The sequence below is a fragment of the Canis lupus genome, chromosome 2, assembly GCF_003254725.2.
Source record: "Canis lupus dingo isolate Sandy chromosome 2, ASM325472v2, whole genome shotgun sequence".
Lineage (NCBI taxonomy): Eukaryota > Metazoa > Chordata > Mammalia > Carnivora > Canidae > Canis > Canis lupus.
In genome coordinates this window covers 17,060,906-17,080,288 of record NC_064244.1, presented here as the reverse complement: position 1 = coordinate 17,080,288, position 19,383 = coordinate 17,060,906, and the positions used below count along the sequence as shown (strand labels likewise).

At 40.7% G+C, this 19,383-nt stretch overlaps 1 protein-coding gene across 11 annotated transcripts in view; it reads left to right on the top strand.

Annotated features, from left to right (window-relative positions):
- CACNB2 (calcium voltage-gated channel auxiliary subunit beta 2) overlaps positions 1–19,383 on the top strand; it is a 380,949-nt gene that overhangs the window by 343,241 nt on the left and 18,325 nt on the right. For 7 of the 11 annotated variants that reach the window (XM_025445586.3, XM_025445588.3, XM_025445594.3 and 4 more), the window contains 4 exons: positions 1,371–1,447; positions 6,780–6,913; positions 10,867–10,947; positions 11,419–11,477. In XM_025445586.3, coding sequence (XP_025301371.1) covers positions 1,371–1,447; positions 6,780–6,913; positions 10,867–10,947; positions 11,419–11,477 — 351 coding nt within the window. Of the gene's footprint in view, positions 1–1,370; positions 1,448–6,779; positions 6,914–7,058; positions 7,079–7,533; positions 7,596–10,866; positions 10,948–11,418; positions 11,478–19,383 lie in introns of all 11 variants that reach the window. The other 4 variants (XM_025445587.3, XM_025445592.3, XM_025445589.3 and 1 more) reach the window with 2 other exon arrangements.

Below are 19,383 nucleotides of genomic sequence, written 5' to 3'. Positions count from 1 at the left end.
CAATTCAAATAATACTTTGACTTTTATTAAAATTCAACAGAGCCATGCTTGAACTGAAGTTAGACTTGGTACTGTGAAAGAAGTAAAAATAAAAACCAAACACACAAAGAACTTCTGGAAGAAAATGTGTAGGTCCTGGTAATGGATATTCTTATAAAACAATCAGAAGTTGCTTCTGTAAATACCACTTTTTATTAATTTTACATACTGTCTGGTATCCTTGTTAAATGTACTGGAGTATCTCTTAAGAACTTCAAAAAGATACAGAGGCCTCCTTCTAGCTGCTGTAAGTTTTTAATGTTGGTCTGTTTTACACATTAAAATGCCAGAATAGTAGCAATACAATTCAGCCTGGTTACTGGTGTTTTCGGGAATTTATTTTTTCATATTAATATTTATGTAACTTAAACATTGCCCTTTGGTGCATAGACACTGTAGCAGATTCAATTGGACCCAGGGTTGGCTCTGATAATAAAAATGTTAGACAGTAAGACTGTCTTGCCAAAATTGCCTATCACTCGCTACTTCTTTCCATTGTCCTCATCTGTGAAGGGGGGGCCTTTTAGTCATAGGACATTTAGCGTGCCAGGATGCTGGTAAAAGCATAAATGCTCTGGTTCTGATGTTAAGTCTAAAGTTTCTAAAACACTGGTATATTACATATCAAATTTTAGGATTTACTGGTCCCAATGTACATGCTCTTCAAATTGTACCTCAATGAACAAAGTTGAATCCTCCATGTTGGTCATGCTTGAGACATGTTCCAAATGCTAAATGCTGTCGGAGGGTTAAATCATGTCACACTGTCATGTTCCTTTGTGTATCTCGTAAAGGTTAGCAAGTTTAGTATTGCTGTGTTTTTCTTTTATAGGCTGCTCAAAAAGCTTCAGTACTTTCAGTCTTAACACACTAGAAGTAACCAAGCTAAGACAAAGAAGAGAACCAAAAAAAAAAAAAAAAAGAAGAAGAAGAGAACCAAACAAGAAGAAAACCATAAGTCTTGTCATTAACCTTAAGGTTCTCTGCATTATTTCAGAGGCTCTCTGACCTAAGAAGCAAAGGAAATCTCTGCTGCTGTCTCTCTGTGATGCTGGTAGAGAATGTGAGGGCTGCAGAAATTACCCTAGTTCTCTTCCATTCTCCCAGGGCCTTTTAAAATTAAACCTTGAATTTGAAACAGAGACTATTACATGGCTGTTTCAAGTACTCCAGGAATCTCCACTGGGAAATTACTATTTGTCTCCTTGTAGGAAAGGCAAATTTAAAATTCAGTAAAAAACACAATGACTAATCATGTTTATTGAGCAATACAAATGTTTTAATATCTGAAATAAGTGTCAAGTGTAATATAAATTTTTGCTTTACTCCAGTAAATCAGGAGGAAATTCATCATCCAGTTTGGGTGACATAGTACCTAGCTCCAGAAAATCTACACCGCCATCATCCGGTAAGTAGGAAATGAGTGCAGAATGGCACATTCTGCATTTCATGCTTTCCTCAATCTCACCTAGTTGTGTGAATCTACATACACAGGTTCAGTGTGTGAACCCTAGAAGGATCAAAAGCGATCAGAAATAGGAATGCTTACGTGGAGTAAGAAACAACACGGGGAATTTTTTTTCAGGGCTTTGAAAAAAGGAAGTACGTCTGTGTGTTCCCTGTAAGTTGTTTAGATGACCAAAGTGATAAGTGTATTTAACTTTTTATGCCTACACACCTCCCACTCTGGTGCCCAGCACAGCATCAAGCCTCAAAGTTAAATAAAGACAGAAGAAAGATAAAAGTTTTTGAAAGGTAGGAAAACGAGAATAAAGTGATGATGGAGTGACTGGCCTAACCTGAGTTTTACCCCAAAGACTCTGTGGAGGGTGTCAGAGATGAGTAGAAGTATTGAAAAAAGAGAATCCCTTGTAGGAAGAGGGACTCCTGTTTTCTTTCCAAGGCAGTGGAGAAGGGCACTACGGTAAGCAAAATTTGAATTTCAGATAAAGAATGAATACTTTTTTTCATATAAGTACTGTATGAGAAATATTTACAGTAAGAAAAAACATCTGAAACTCAAACTTGGCTATATTTTTCTTTGTTAAATCTGGCAACTCTACCAATCTGTGTAGAACTTGGAGTTGTATATAAATTGGAGATTAATTGATAGAATTGCAGAAAGCCCATGATCACCAGAATCTTAGTTTGCTAAGAGAAGCAGTTGAGTCAGAATAAGATTGCAAGGACTCCCCATCAGAGTACTGGAGCAAAATGATTCTTTGTGTGATTTTGAGAAAGCTGGAATTGTGTAGAGTGTGTGTCTGTGGACAAGTTAGGGGAGTAGTTGCACCCTAACTAATTGTCTTAAAAACAGGATTCTCCTATTACTCTTGATGATGCCTCATTCCTGAATGTTGGCAGCTTTTAGAGACCAGTTGAAGGCTTCTTAATAAAAATGATAGAACTTTTTAAGTGCAAGATCTGAGCACAATAAGAAATAAATCATTTTAGGATGCATATTGATTCCAAAAACCATGTATGTACAGCTTGCAGTAATTCTGAGTTGCCCCAAATTAAGTAAAATAGTATGTTTGAAATGGAGATGGAAGCCCTTTTAGGGCTTATGTCTTATGTGAGGCATATGTCTTCCCTCCATCAGTGGGAGGGGAGCTGTTTAGTGAATGCACAGGCTTATCTCCGCTCCTTCTCAAACATGTGAAGTTACAGAGATTATGATCTAAAGCTGTACCCTTTGTATGTATCTTAAAAACTGCCTCAGAAACTCGAGAGGACTGTCACCAGGTTCCTGAAATGGGGAAATGTTACATCATATAGTGAGAGGGCTCATCTGCTGACATCTGCGGCTCCATCCGTAGATGTCAGCGCCACTCCTGTAGACCAGGAAAATTCTTCCATTTCTTTAAACCATACTGTAGCCGTCTCATGGTTTTGGTAATATCAGGAGAGCAGGCCACATGCATTCTGAAGAGTAAGTTAGTGTGTTTGTAAAAATAATATTTCATTTTTGTAGACAGATGTTTGTCACTACTAAAATTAAAGTTTAATTTACTACAATAAAGTAAGGATGATTTAAAACTTGATGCAAGTGTTATATAGATACAGGACTTTGGAATAACTTTTCTGATACCAAGAACAGAAAACACTTGTCACTTAATGACTGGAGACATTTGCCAGCTACGAAATTTGGAGTAGGCACATTGGGAACCTGCTATAATTTTCATATTAATACCTCAACTTCTTTAAAGGAAAAATCTAGAAAATTTCTACAGAGAAGTTTCCCCCACCCCACCTTCCAGGGTAAACTGCCTAACCAATCCAGTGTGGATTGGCCTAGAGATGTAACTTTCACCTGTATCCCCCAGAGGCCCCATCTACATTCACCTCACCCATTGCTGGACCGAAGAATATAAGTGTTTGCCTAAAGCAAATATACTTGGAAGTTCTCAAGGATTTGGAAAAGGAGAAATTTCCACCTCGCATCTGGGTAATGGAGTAGTAGCCGGTTACACAACACATTCCCCGTACCTACATGTGCGTACCCACACAGGTCACCCCAGCATGCCACTCAACTGGACCTAAGTGTCTAAGATGAAGTTACAATTTAGGTCTCAAAAAATGTTTCCAAGGCTCTCCACCAAAAAAAATAAAATAAAATAAAAAATAAAATAAAATAAAATAAAAAAGGAAAGAAAGTAAAGAAACATCATTCTGTTGAGGACTAAGAAAATAAACTATTTTAATATTTATGAAAGTAGTTTTTCCCAAGTAAATACTAATATTTGCCAAGGTCTGCAGATACAAGTATGAAACAAAAAAGGGGTAACCATCTGAGTCTAATAAAGTATATGGAACTATGAAAAAGAGTTGAACATGCTTCTTAACTGTCTTAGTAAATTTCTTTAATGTGTTTTGAAAGTGGCCAAATGTTTTAGAATTCCCTGTGTTTGGGAATAAGCCCAGATGCTTTTAAATTTAAGTTAACCAAAAGTCAGAACTAATAAATTAGAAAGTTCTCAATTTGGGATTTTGAGCCCTTGCATCCAAATATAGGTAAATTTCAAACCTGACTTGGGTTCTCAGGCTACGTGTGGGTTGCCAAACATCTGGGCAATATTATAGCTAAACTTTGTATGCATTTCCACTTTTACTTAGAAAAAATATTTCAAAAATCCACCCACTGGTCACAGCAGACCAGACTGAATGGCCAGATCATAAAATCTCATGCATGAACTTTGCCAGCGTCCTGTCAACTAACACGCCTGCAGGAATCCTGTTTCGGAGAGGCTTTCAGGAAGTTACCATCCCTTGAAGGCCTTTATAAGCCCAAGAAAAGAGGAGAAAGGTAAAAGTAGATGGGAATTTACCACCAGAAGAGAAACCGATCTGACTTGGTTAAGGTAGATCTAGAGATAGTGAGAAAACTGACCTGGATCCTCTCCATAGTATCCAGGCAGACACTAACAGCATTCTTCCCAAGTTAGGATTTAGGGAAGAGCATTACAGGGTTATGTAAAAGTCAGCCTCAACTTACAGTGTTTCTGTCGCACACCACGTACTGAGCCTTGCAGTGCATCAATATGTGTGGGCGGTATAAGGAGAAAGACTTATTTACTAGGTAAGTCTCACTAAATACCTGGAATTAACTCGGTCTGTTACTCCTTTCACTGGAGAGGGAGTCCTCCCTGCTTGCTCTGCAAGCGGCCCTTAATACGTGCAATGTGGTGCAAACGGTGCTGGGGAGTCCCACTCCATCACGCATCGTCGACCTCATCAGATGAACCAAAGGAACAATTGAACGAGAGATCCTAGTTTTCAAAAAGGCTGAGTCACCCAATATCCGTAATAATTTCCAAATTGGAAAAAAAAAAAATGTGATGGCTGTCAGGTGATCTGCCACGATTGGAAGAGGTTAGCAGCGGCTGCCTGTGTGTGAACCCCCATGTTCCCCCGTGGGTGGCAGGAATGCTAGCTGCTTAGTGACACCAAACCGTTCCTTCCAGATGCTCCTTATCTGAATGTGCTGTGGGGGTTTATTTGTTAGATTGAGTAGACTCTCTTTTCCAGGACTCATCTAAACCATAGAATAATTCTCTCCGGAGCTCACCTCTGGTCCCTTCCTGAATCCGGAAAGTGAGGACCCCCACCTGGAAAGCCCGGGGAGCTGAGGAAGGGAGGGTGCCTGCATTGAGAGCGCCCCCCCAACAGGCAGCAGGGTGCAGGCATGGGCCAGGGGCGCACAGACCCAGAGCCTCGCCTCTGAGTCCTGGCTCTGCCAAGTCCCTTAAACTCTTTAAGAGTCTTATCATTTTAGTCTTTTAAAAATAAGAGGGTTGAAAGTGATCCTCAAAATACTTTCCAGTTCCGATTCTGCAGCTGATGAAATTCTGTAGTCATTGCACGTGGAAGCATTTTATCAACTTTGGAATGAGATGCTGGATCTTTTTGTTGTTGTTGTTTTTTTATTTAACACTGAATCTTTCAGTGCTCCAGTTTTCCAGACAAAAGATTTTAAAAGTGAAAGCATGTTGAACCCCAGGCCTAAACCTCTCATTCTCCAGACGAGGGGACCCGTGCCATGCTCTCTGGCCTCTCTGTGTCCTTCCACTCTGTCTCTCATGTTAAATGCATTTCTAGAAGCGCTTTATAGAAATCGTCAGAAGTCTCTTATCAGGTCATTTTATAAGACTCATTTCATTTGGAGATCATGAGGTCCGGTGCTCTATAATTAGTTTTCAGTCAGGCCTGCCAGACAGGGTACATACCATCTTGAAATCATTTTATTATTTTTTTAAGATTTTATTTATTTAAGAGAGAGAAAGCACACAGAGGGAGAGGGGGAAGCAGACTCCCCGCTGAGCAGGAACCTGATGCAAGGCTCCCTTGATCCCAGGACCCTGGGATCATGACCTGAGCTGAAGGCAGATGCTTAAGCAACTGAGCCACCCAGGTGCCCCTTGGAGTCGTTTTAATCTGGCCCATCCTGGAAGCCTCCCTGAATCCTTTGCCTTGTGTAGGACTCCTTTAGGTTGCCTGAATTTAAGATTTTTCTTTTTTTTTTAAGATTTTTAAAATGTATTCATTCACAAGACACACAGAGAAAGAGGCAGAGACACAGGCAGAGGGAGATGCAGGCTCAATGCAGGAAGCCTGATGCAGGACTCGATCCCAGGACCCCGGGATCACGCCCTGAGCCAAAGGCAGATGCTCAACCGCTGAGCCACCCAGGCGTCCCTGAATTTAAGATTTTTCTATTCTCGCTTTTCCTCAAATGCCTGTTGTGTTTTTCATGAAGCTTTTCACATTGCCCTTATTTTCACACAAAAACAAGCAAAATAAGAAATCTGAGGCATGTTGTTATAAGGTTTCCAATGTAGTTGCTTATTATTGAAAAGGTGACTGATGATCCCATAAGGCGCGAAGCCGGATGTTCTGAACCATATTCATCTACAGGTGACGTGGAAAAATACCAGTACTGTATTTGAAACTACACATTAAAAATGTTTCTCTAAAATATTACCCAGGAGGTCTAGCAGGCAGCTCATTTGTGCAAGCAAGCAGTTACCCTGAGGGGAAATCTTTGGGTTTTGTTAGGTTTGATGACATTGCGTTCTTAACGTGTCTTACTTTACATTTTACTTTGTTGATGATGCTCAGCACTCATGATAGATCTTTTACTATGGTTAGTTTTGTTTGCTTTCGTTTTATTTTTTTTTTTTATAACCTGTTTTTCCTCTCCTGTCTACCTGATGATTTTTGAATTGTTTGTCTGTATATAGCTATAGACATAGATGCTACTGGCTTAGATGCAGAAGAAAATGATATTCCAGCAAACCACCGCTCCCCTAAACCCAGTGCAAACAGTGTAACGTCACCCCACTCCAAAGAGAAAAGAATACCCTTCTTTAAGAAGGTAACAATAACTTCCAAACTCCCATCTGTCCACCTGCTCACCTGCACTGCGTCACATTTCTGGTCCTGTTGACTGTCTGCGTCCTTTGATAAGCCAATAACGTGCATGCTGTGTTATTCTTTGTTTCTTTTCCATGCTGCTGTAGCTAAGCAGAAGCAGAAATCGGTAAGTTTACATTGACATAAGCTGTGTTTATCCTGCCACTGGCATCATTAGCATTAAATCCCAGTTTCATTTAAATGCAGTCATTCCTATCCCAAGAAGAGAACCTCTCAAACAGCTAATTGAGTCCATGCCTTTCAAACCGACTAAATTCAGTGAGTGACCTTGTTAAAGCAAGATTACAGTACTTATCCTTTTTGATGGAATAAATATCTACCACCAAGGGAATCTGTTCCAACATTCTGAGATGTCAAACGCTGACAGCTCCAAATAATGCACCTCTACTGTGCATGCTTATTCTGTCTTTGTCTCTTTCTTTTTTTCCAGAAATTTAACTTATATCAATCATATTAAAACCATTATTAGATTCTGATTTATGCTATCCAGATACATAGCTTGTACTAAAAGAAATTATTCAATTTTTAATTTAGTCAGTATTTAAACTTCTAATCCACTAGGTGCAAAATCTGCCGATGAGCAAGACCATTGGAAAACTGCAGGCTTGTTTTGGCGGTTTACTGTGAGTTTCTCCTCTTGTCCTCTATAAGTACTCTCCCCCTGTTCTTGCCTTCTCAGTCAGGTTGCAGGACCTCACCTGTCAGATAATGGGGCAGTGGCCATGCGTAGAGCCTTTGCCACTGGCCAGGCAAGATGCTACACGGTGATGCTCCTTGTCCCCTGACTGCAAACCAGAGTATTCCAGAGCTCCCTTTACTCCAAACAAAATCTGTTTCTTTTCACACGTTTTGTAGCTTGAAAGCATTATTTTTTAAGGACATCACCTCTTCCCCACCGCCCCAACACACACACACACACACACACACACACACACAATTTCCATTCCTTCCTTTCTTTTGACACACCACTTTGCACAGCCAACTGTGCTGTCTTCTGGAATCCTACTTCCTACTATTGAGCCATGTGTCCTGCACAAACCATGCGGACATCTCGTGACATGTGTGGAGGAAAGCTGCCTCTGTCCCAAACTCTGTGTCCTTGGTTCTCTTCCCCTGCACACAAGCATTTTGCCACATGGAGGAACTCTAAAATTATCCATGAGATGTCAGAGACTGCACTGTAAAGTTTGTTGTTTTGTTTTGTTTTTAAATAAATGAGGATTACTTTTATAATGGAAGACCTCGGCGCTCCAGACAAAAATGAAAACCTGGATTTTTTTGTGTGTGTGTTAACACAGACAGCCCCTGCTTGATGCAAACCCGCACAGTGGGCCCTTCTCTCTGGTCCTACCTTCTCGGCGCAGCTAAACCTTGCAGCCAAGTGACAGACAGTCTTCCTAGTGCGGATGCCTAGAAAATCAGCATCCCTCAGACACTCTGAATTTTATAGAGCAGTGACATGAACTGAAACCATGTTAGTCGAGATATATTTTCAAAGTTTGCTTAGTCTTAAATTCTCAACCTTGAAAAATGTTGATTGTGATTTTTCAGCTAAAGAATTGGAACAAATAAGGCTAGCAGGAAAGAGTAGGTAAAAATGATGGTGTCGGTATCCTTAGGGCATAAAGTACCAATATTCCATCAAATAAGGTAATTTCTGTAGCTACCCTATTGAATAAGAAGCTGATTGATGACCAGCATGGGTAATGCTTCGCTAGTTGGCAGCCAGAGATCGAAGGAACCAAAGACCTCCAAAATACTGGGCCACTTAATACTTACAGACTCAAAATAAAATTTCTTGGTAGCTATGCAATTCATATTCCCAATTCCAACAATGGAAAAGGTATTCTTATACTGAATAGCTATAAGGACTTGGCTTCTAAACATTCTCAGTATGATCCCAGACGGAATCACTGTCATGACAAATATGCTTATGATGCCTTCGGCACTGGTATTCATTCTTCTGTTATTGATTATGTGGTGAACTTCAATGTAGAGCTCAAAACCAACAAGACAACCCGAGATTCATGGATGAGGCTGTTTTCCATGTTTTAGGCTGCTTTTAGACTGGTGCTTGTGGCCTCTGTGCTGTTACTGTATTATGTTTGTCTTGTTTTGTTTTGTTTTGTTTTTTTCCCTGTTTGAAAATGTATTTTACCTTTCTTGTGTCTATTAAAATTAAGTTTGAACACTAGGTAAAATCTGAAGGACTAAAATTTGACAGCACGGTCACAGCATTATTTTCACCCCCCATAAATATATTTGTCTGCTACTCTAGACGAAATCTCAACATGGAAACTATTGAAGCTGAAATGCTTTTTAACTCCCCGCCCCGAAGCAAGTTAAATTCGATCAAAGTCATAAAGTTTGTAATGGGCAATTTTTTAAAAAGATTTATTGATTTGAGAGAGTGAGAGCGAGCGAGCACAAGCAGCAGGGAGGGGCAGAGGGAGAGAGAGAGAATCTCAAGCTGATTCAGCGCTGAGCACAGACCCCCAGGCAGGGCTCTCAGTCTCCTCACCCTGAGATCATGACCTGAGTCAAAACCAAGAGTCAGAAGCTCAGCTGACTGAGCCGCCCAGGTGCCCTGTAATGGGCAATTTTAAGCAACAGTAGAATGTTCTTGGGCAACAGGCTGATGCAGAAGTTCACATTCGCACGTTAGTTTTGCAATTTCTTAAAATAGTTAAAAAACTTTTTTTTTTCTCTGTGATTCTAAAAATATATCTTTTTTAGACACTCCTTAATGCCGAAAGATTCACATGACACTGATTTGTTTACCTCCGTGTTTAAGGCCTGTCTCTCTCTTCTGCAATAAAAAAAAGTCATTTTGAGTCCCTGTAGCATTTTCTGCTTTGGAAATAGCTGGTTTTGATGTAATCAAGCAGATTAGCTGTTGTTACCTGAATTTTTTGAAAAAAAAAAAAAAAAACTTATTTTGACCATTTTATGTGAAGCAGCTAAGCTGAAAATTTTGCGAAATTTTAGAAATTGCTGCAAAATTTAGCTCCTCCCTCTGCTCTTCCAAAAAGGAGAGGAATTATCCTGGAAAGGCATGAATTAGTTATATAACAGAGACATTACCTAAACCACTCTAGGGAAGCATATTAGATGTGCAAGTTGATAGCAAACCTGTGAGGCCCCTGTAGCGTGCTTGAATATGCTATCACACATTAACCACCTTCCTTCCAAGACACATAAACCTTATATTTCAAGTTTCCACGTTTCAAGGTCTAGAGACCAGAAATTCAAAAACATGAATCACTAACCTGTGCTAGTGACCTTAATTACTGCTTGCTGGAACAAGCATGCCTGTTAGCCTTAAACTCTCACAGTAATGCAGGGATTTTCAAGTATTTGGTAATGAACTTTATAATGTTTCAAAATTAGGCTTTATCCAGGTAAGACAAACCTCTAAGATGCAAAGCTAGCTAAGACCTTTCTTTTCTCCGTACTTAACCACGATAGGCCTGATCGTTCAAGTCTTCAGAAAACTCTCAAATGCATTTGAAAGCCGTGTTAACTTCCAGTAAAGCCTAAAGCATCTATTCTGCATGAGGCATGTTTCTGTTCTTTCACCTAGTTTTTGTTCAAAAGCAGCACTTCCTGCTTTAGGAACTAATATGTCAGTAGTATTTCTTGAGGAGAGCAAGAAAACTGTAAACAATTCGGTACCTTGAGAACTTTAGGAAAATAAGCCCACCAATCTTTGTTTGAGTTTATTGAAGAAAGAGGCAAGTAATAAAAAAAATGTATATTAAAAAAAAAAAAAAAAGGAAAGGTCTGGAAAGCCAGTGCCTCCTATTACAGAGTTCAGAAAGAATAATTTATACTTAAAATATTTAAGTTCCCCTGCCTGTCAACCATCTGAAGTCCTCCCCTCTCTTTCTGCAGACAGAGCACACTCCTCCTTATGATGTGGTACCTTCCATGCGGCCAGTGGTCTTGGTGGGCCCTTCTCTGAAGGGGTACGAGGTAAGTGGCTGCCCTCTGGCAGCCTATACTTGACGTTTGCTTGCTGAACTGCTCTGTGACCCCCACCTCCCTCTTGAATTTAGAGCTTAAAGACTTCTAGCAGGGAAGCATGTTTTTTCCAGGTTGTGGTATATATCTCTTCCTGTTGTGTTCTGTTTTTATAGCTGTTGCTTTGGAGGTTTTGCTAGCTTCTTACTCAGTCTGGGGAAATGGTATCAAATGGAGAGTGCCTGAAAACACTTGCAATGTCAGTGTATCGTCACTAAAACATCAGGATAAATTTGGGGAACTTGGCCTTTTTAATTGTCATTGTATCAGAACTCTGCAGCAGAAAAATGTGAAAAAAAAAAATGTCATATGTGCAGTGCTGTCCAAATGGGAAGCCCAGGTTTTTAAACAATCTTAGGAATATAATTGTTGTAATTAGTACTATTTTCATTTTATCTTAATGTATTGCTTGCTCAATTGCAGGTCACAGATATGATGCAGAAAGCGTTGTTTGATTTTTTAAAACACAGATTTGAAGGGCGGTGAGTATTTCAGAATACTGGTTTTGTGGATTTCTTCTTGAAGATGACAAAAGCCGGGTGGGACAGGCAGGTGATCACAGAGAAAACCACTCTCCAAAGTCTGTATGGTGATGGGCAGTAAGTTTCATTCAGCTCAATCTGATTCAGTAAATATTTGTCGGTTTTGCTCAGCACATCCTCAGTCCTAGATAAGCAGCTCTCTGTTCCTGCACCTGCCTCTGTGAGGGGAACCTGGCCACATCCCCACTGACCTGTATCACCCTAAATTTATCATTAGCTGGCTCTTAATGCTGCCCAGAAATAATATTTAATAGCTCTCTTCTATTCACTTTTCTACTCTTCAAGACTTCTGTACCATTTCCTTTCTCACCAAGCCCCAAAACCCCATCTCCTCTCCCTCCCCAATGAACTTGCTTCCACAGACACAGTAGAAGCAAACAGAGGAGAACTTTCAAAAGATTGTCCCACCACCACACCGAGCCCAACTTGCATGTTTGCCTGGATGCTCTGCTTCTACTCTGTTCCGAGCGATGGCCATCCCACCCACTTGGGCACTAGATCCCATTCCCCATCTCAACACAACTGTAAAACCCTTGCCTTTCTCCTCATCACTACTTCTCATTCTAATGGAATCTCCCTCAGCACCTAAAAATGTAGTTATTTCTCCCTTCTCAATGAAGTTTGAACCATATTCCCCTCTGCTATTACATTTTCTCCTTTTCTTTACAGCAGAACTCCCTCAAAATGTGGTACCTACTTGTTCTCCTTGTACTGATGTGGTCTCCAGTTACTCATCCATCACTCAACCAAAACTAGTCCTATCAGATGAGCAGTGACCTTCCCATTACCAAATCCATGGGTGAATCCTCAGTCCTCCTCTTAATTGACGTGTTGGACTGCTTCATCCTCTTTTAAATACTTTATGTGTGTGATCTCTGCAAGTACGCTTTCCTGGTTTTTCTTTGATCTCACTTTGTCTCCTTTTTCTCCTTGGCTGGTTCTTCCTCTGCAACTAGACATCTTGGAGCAGCCACGGCTAAGTCCTTTGGTCTTCTCTCTTCAAGTTACACTCATTCCGTGAGTGGTTTCATTTGATGTTAGACTTGTAAATAGCATTCCTTTGCAGGTCTGTGCTCTGAACTCCAGATCCATATATCCAACTGCCTATTCAGTATCACTGCCAAGGTGTCTAATAGACTTCTCAAACTTCCCAACTTCTCCCAAAAACCTGCTCCTTTCATAATATCCCACACCTCAAGTACACCTGCTTTGTCTTTCGGACCCAAGACCCATCTGCCCCAGATCACTGAATCATTCTTTTTTTTTTTTAATTTTTAAAAATTTTATTTATTTATGAGAGAGAGGCAGAGACATAGGCAGAGGGAGAAGCAGACTCCCCTTGGGGAACCCAATGTAGGACTCGATCCCAGGACCCTGGAATCATACCCTGAGTCAAAGGCAGATGCTCAACCACTGAGCCACCCAGGTATCCCTCACTGAATCATTCTTAACTGTCTTTTTCTCTTGTATCCTGCATCCAAATGCCGTTGTCTGTATCTTCAAAATCTATCAAGAATCTGATGACTTCTCACACATCTTCTGCGATCCTTTTGGCCTAAGACACAGGCACCCCTCCCTGGATTATCATCATAAATAGCTTCCTAACTTGTATCTTTGCTTCTGTTATTGCTTCCTTAACCTCTCTTCTCAATTCAGCAGCCAGAACAACTCTGTTAAACTGTGAGTGGGTCTTATACCTGCTTTGTTCAGATCCATCCAATAGCTTCTCTTTTCACTGAGTAAAAATCAAAGTCCTCATAGCGGCCTTTAAGACCCTCTCTGGTCTGACCATCCACAATCCCACCCCGCTCCTTACTTTTGACACCATCTCTTACATTCTCATTCTGCTCCTGCTACACTGACTTCCTTGTTCCATGAGTGTTCTAGACATCCAGATACATGCCCACCTCAGGACCTTTGCACTTACATTTTCCTTTGCTAAGAACACTTTTCCCTCAAATACTCTCCTTGGTATATGTGCACACTACACACACACACTCTTTCTCTCTCTCTCTCTCTCTCTCTCTCTCTCTCTCTCTCCTTTCCTTGACTTTTCCCATAATTCTTTTGTATATTTTATTTATTAATTTTGTTTGCTGCCATTGTCCTATAGTTAGACTATCAACCCATGAGGGCAGATTTTTGGCTTTTATGTTTGTTTGTTGAATCTATTCTGTGAACCGTTGTGTTCTTAATGCCTGGGACTGAGCTCAGTGTAAAGGGCACATGGGTGAATGTTGAATGAATGTTTTCCATATATGTCCTGCTAGAGAAATGCAGAGATGTTGAAGCCACTCACTGTCTTTGTAGACCTTAGATGTCAACCATAAACCGAAGCCTTGAGCAGTAAAATACGAAATAGATGAAGGGGCAGCTCAGCATGTGCATGTCCAAGGTATACAGATTATAAGGGGAGAAGGGATTGATGCAGACAGGAATGTTCAACATCTAGGAAAGGGTTTTTAAATGGTAACTAAGATTTCACTAACTCAAATTAGAAAGAGAAAGGCCTGTCCAGTAGAGGGTGTTAAGTGGGTGAAGGCACCAAGGTTTGCCAGAGAATCATGTGGAAGGCAAGCTTCCTAGAGGTCTTCAACTCAAGTCTCTAGACAAGGAGTGACTGGTAACAGAGCCAGGGCCGTATCTGGTGTACCATGTTCATCGTCTTGGACATAATCTTTGTCCTCTCTTCCCTTCCCCACTCAGTCTGCTTCAACAAATTTTACTGAACATACTCTGTGTGCTGGACATTGTGAGGAACAAAGTCAGATGAGGGCTTGGGCTTCATGGAGCTCACTTCTAGTTAGCTGGAAGGAAGACTTGAGTCAAAGAATCTGTGGTCAGAGTTAAGCCAGTTCCCGAAGCATCAATGACACAATAGGAGTCTAAAATGGAAACTGAAATTTAAGCGAAGAGTAGATTTCAGGGGACCTAGGAACATACAGGGCTAGTTTACATTTCTGTATTTTTTAAAAGATTATATTTATTTATTTGAGAGAGAGAGAGAGGGAACATACACATAAGCAGGCAGAGAAGTAGAAGGGAAGGAGAGGCGGGGCTCGATCCAGGACCCTGAGATCACAACCTGAGCGGAAGGTAGACACTTAACTGACTGAGCCACCCAGACATCCCTGTATTTATGTATTTTTAACAAGACAAATTTGGTGCCTCTCCTCTATGTCCCTGTCCTTCTTACAATAGATAGTATCTGTGGGTTTGTGTTCTTTTAAGTTTCTTTTTTTTTTCTTTTTTTTTTTTTTATTGTCTTTTAAGTTTCTTAGTATACCCCTTGCTTCCTTGACTGCACCTGCTCTTACGGTCATTTGTAATTGATACCGACTTTCAGCAGGGGAGGCAGGGACAGCAAGACAAGCAAAGGACTGAGAGAGACAGAAAAGGAAGTAGAAACTATAATCAAGGTCCACCTTATCAAATGTTCCTAATTCAATTTTGTTTTTCATAACTTGAAATATTTTTTAGTTTGTGCCAGGAAAACACCACCTTTGGTGTGGTCCAAGGCAGTCTGGCACTGGCCAAGTAAAAAAAAAAAAAAAAAAAAAGCATCCCCCCCCAATCAGGCTTATTTACCTTTCAGTTCTCTATGCTTGGCTCTGTCACTTATCCTAATTTGGGATTGTCTTCTTGAGCATGCACACCCAGGAAATTGCTAGACAAAGCACTGTGCTTTCCATGACTGACTTAACCCACTGCCTGTTCCAAAATGCCAAAGATGGAAAAATGCGATGGCATTTCCTTACTCTTTAAACCTAGTAAGTTCTGAATTTGGAAGAGAGATTCCAGCCATAGGGCATAGCTTGAACCCGTGCTCTAACATATTAGCCCATTCAGATTGATTTCATTTAAGAAACAAATGAGCAAAATATTTGAATGTTGTATCAGTCTGTTCTTTCTGGCCAGAAGTAATTTTCACATGGCTTTATTAATGGAGCAGTCTTGGCTCATTTAACTCATAGAGCTCAAGTTCAACATTCTAGGCTTGGGAATCACCAATTAAAGATCTTTAAAGGAATGAAGAGGGTCTCTAACAAACACTTGGAAAATTCCATGTAAAATTTAATTTTTTAACCTCTGGCAAGACATCTAGAGTACCTGGGTCATTAAATGTCTTTAGTTTTGGTAGCAGTAGGGGGAGAAAACTTATCGAAAGTATCAGGTACCTCCATGCACTTGTAATTTTAAAATGGAAAAATAAATTACTCCTTAATTATCTATTAAATAAACTAAATTTATTTTTTAAAAACTTGAAGCCCATGGGGGAAAGATATATGAAAGGAAGTGCTGGTGATGGAAAGATTCTTGATAGGAATTCTTTTCTGTTCTCAAACCTAGTTAAGTTCATTTGTTGAAGCCCTGGAGAGTTGTCAGAAATGTGATCTTGGCTGTTAAATAGCATTTAAGTGTGTCAGGTCAAAGAATAGATGATAAATCATTATCCTCTTTCTGTTGTGTGGCATAGAGTAGCCCATTTAAAATCCGATCCATCCTAACCAACTGTGTCATGTAAACAAAGCAATCTGCGGATTCATCCTTGTAGGACATTGACAGGTAAATTAACAAGGAAATAGAGGACAAAGAGGAAAGCTACCACCAGTGATGAATTGGGTTTTCCTCCCCAGTGACTTTGAAAATGTCAGCTGTCAGCACTGAAGTGTCTGGAATGCGAACTGAATTGTAGGGATGTATACACTGGTGAATCTTCTGCAAAGGAATCTTACTGGAAATCAATAATCCTGGGCAACTGTACATCACTTAGTTTTGTTGTGTAGATAATTTGCTTAGATGTGAGACAACTTCTTCTAAACTGGTGGTTATCTAGCCTGGCTGCATATTAAAATCATCTGCAGCATGTTAAAAATAAAATACCAACCAAATAAGGGCTTATGTTCCACCTGTGGCCAACTGAAACCAAATCCCTAAGGGAGGACCTAATGTACCTTTAGAAGTTTACATGGTGGCAATTTTGGTATCCCATGAGGGCTAAGAACCACTACTCTGAACTGTCCCCCGAATTTTGCCCTTACAGTTTTCAAGGTCTCCTTTTTGGCAGAACCCCAAGTAGTGACAATTCCCAAAGCATAACTTTAGGAGTTGAAATAGGATAGTGACCCAACTTCACACAGCCTACGAAGCTAACCACAGAAGCAGGTCAGTGGATTCTCAGCTGAGCAGTACCATGTGCAGAAAGGCCCAAGCAGGTGGGAGAGGGAGGATGTATTATTATAGAAAATCCTGTCCTGCTGCTGGGTCAGTTCCCCATGTAGAAGGACACACCTACACTGTGGTCATCAGGAGAAGCTGGGCCCCACATAGCTCTGCTAGTGTAATGCCCGGCGCTTCAGGTGCTGACTCTGCCCTCTGCCTAGAACACCATGCCCACACTACCCATATGGCTCATCCCCTCACTTCCCTCACCTCTGACTACAGGTCAACTTTTCTGAAAGGTGTTCCTTGAACACCAAGCATGTACCCTCTGCCTCACCCCATCTGTGTCCTCATTACCCTGCATTATTTTTTAATGGTATTTATGACCACCTGACATCAGACATCTGTCTACTTCCTTCCACTCACTCTCTCTTCCATGAGAATTTGGGTTTCTTAATAGCACCCCAATGATTAGCACATAGTAGGCACTCGATAAATCAGTGTTGAATGAATGTCTCCCTTCATGGTGCCACAGTTGCTCCATGTGAAGGGAGTACTGTTACCTCCTTTATAGCTGGAGCTTCCCAGATGGTACGACCCTAACTGCTAGACCCACCCCCAAATAAATAACTTTTTTTAAAAAAAGATGGAGACGGAGGGGTGAAGAGAGAGAGAAAGAAACCCAAGTGGTCTCCATGCAGAGCCCGATGCAGAACTTTATCTCAGGACCCCAAGATCACAACCTAAGCTGATACCAACAGACGCTTAACCACTGAGACACCCAGGTGCCCTTAAATACAAACATCTTGAACAATGACCAAGCATTGTGTGTTTCACCTATAGCCTGATTTCACTTGTGAATGCATTTTGAAATAATAATGAAAATGTTTAGATCAGTGTTTTAGTGTCTCCTTGCTTTTAACACATTGAATAAAATTTTCATCCAAGTACAAAAAGCTAGGGGATCCCTGGGTGGCGCAGCGGTTTAGCGCCTGCCTTTGGCGCAGGGCGTGATCCTGGAGACCCGGGATCGAATCCCACGTCGGGCTCCCGGTGCATGGAGCCTGCTTCTCCCTCTGCCTGTGTCTCTGCCTCTCTCTCTCATTCTGTGTGACTATCATAAATAAATTAAAAAAAAAAATTAAAAAAAAAATAAGTACAAAAAGCTCAAAAATCATATGCTTATTTTTTTTAAAAAAACAGCAGCCCCACTGGCAGTAAGAAGAAATGGAAACATACAACAATACAGATGAATCTCACGTGCATTATGGAAAGTGAAAGAAGCTCCATTCAAAAGGCTGCAGTAATATTTGGGGAAAGGGAAAGCTTTAGGGACCAAAAAAAAAAAAAAAAAAAACCCAGTTCTGTGGGTGCCAGGGGTAGGGAAGAGGGGCAGACTGACAACTAAGAGGGCAGCACAAGGGAATTTTGTGGGTCGGGGTATGGAACTATTTTCTATCATGACTGTGATTACAGATAGAGAATTCTATTAACTGGTCCAAGTTCTGGAAAGAATGAATTCTATGGGGTATAGATGAACACAGATTTCTCTGTAAAAGCCAGTGTCCCTTCCCACACTTACTAAATGCCCTGCTCTTCAGATGGCAGCCACTCTGAACTGTTTTAGCTCTATCTTTTGGTTATTTACTCCTTCCTTCCCAATAACATGCCTGATTTGCTACTTGAGTTATCGGTGTTAGGCAGTGGCTACTGGCTTCCTACCTCACAGGATATTTAGCTCTCACGCATCATCTTCCTGTCTGTCCCGGCCTGCACACCTCTCAGCCTGCACTCCCAACATTTAAATCCTCCTTTCAGCTGGCTCCAGTTTTTAGTAGGTATTATGACCATGTGGATAATGTTCAAATGAGCCACACTATATACTATAATCACTTTTTCTTCTGTGTTTTCTGTGAGTTAAGTAATTTTACTTTTTATCGTCCTTAACTTCCTGTGTATTTGGCACTGATTCAGTCCTGGACTCCCCAGTTGTCTGGACCTCCTCACAGTATATGGAAATGCATCCTGCAGCCACTCAGTTTCGTCTTCTTGAACCTCTGGAAGCATGCTGCCATGTGCAATCTGGACGGTTCTCTCTTTGCTGGGCGTACATTTGTGATTTTGGGACATCCTTCACCATTACTCAGGAGATTCCTTTAGCCTTCATCTTGGGTTGGAGCCCCCTTTCCTTAGATCTGTTGATCTAGGGTTTTCCTTATCACTTCAATTAACAACATCCTCTGGTTGTTTCCCCAGAAAAGTACGTAATTTTGTGAGACCCTGAATGTCTAAAAGTATCTCTCATCAACCCTTCCATGTAATTGAACGTTAAAATGGCTACAGAATTCTGATGGGAATAATTTCCCCTTAGAATTTTGAAAACTTTTGGGATGCCTGAGTGGCTCAGTCCGTTAAGCATCTGCTTTTGGCTCAGGTCATGATCCCAGGATCCTGGGATTGAGTTCCGCGTCAGGTTCTCTGCTCAGTAGGAAGTCCGATTTTCCCTTTCTCCCTCTGTGCTCTTTCAAATAAATAAATAAAATCTTAAAAAAAATTTTTTTTGAGAGCTTTCTGCCCCATTATCTTCTGGCTTCCATTGTTGAGAAGCACAGAACACTTCCATTTCTGATCTTTAGTGTAGGACCTTTTTTCCTTTGTCCCCCATGTCACGAAATTTATAAGA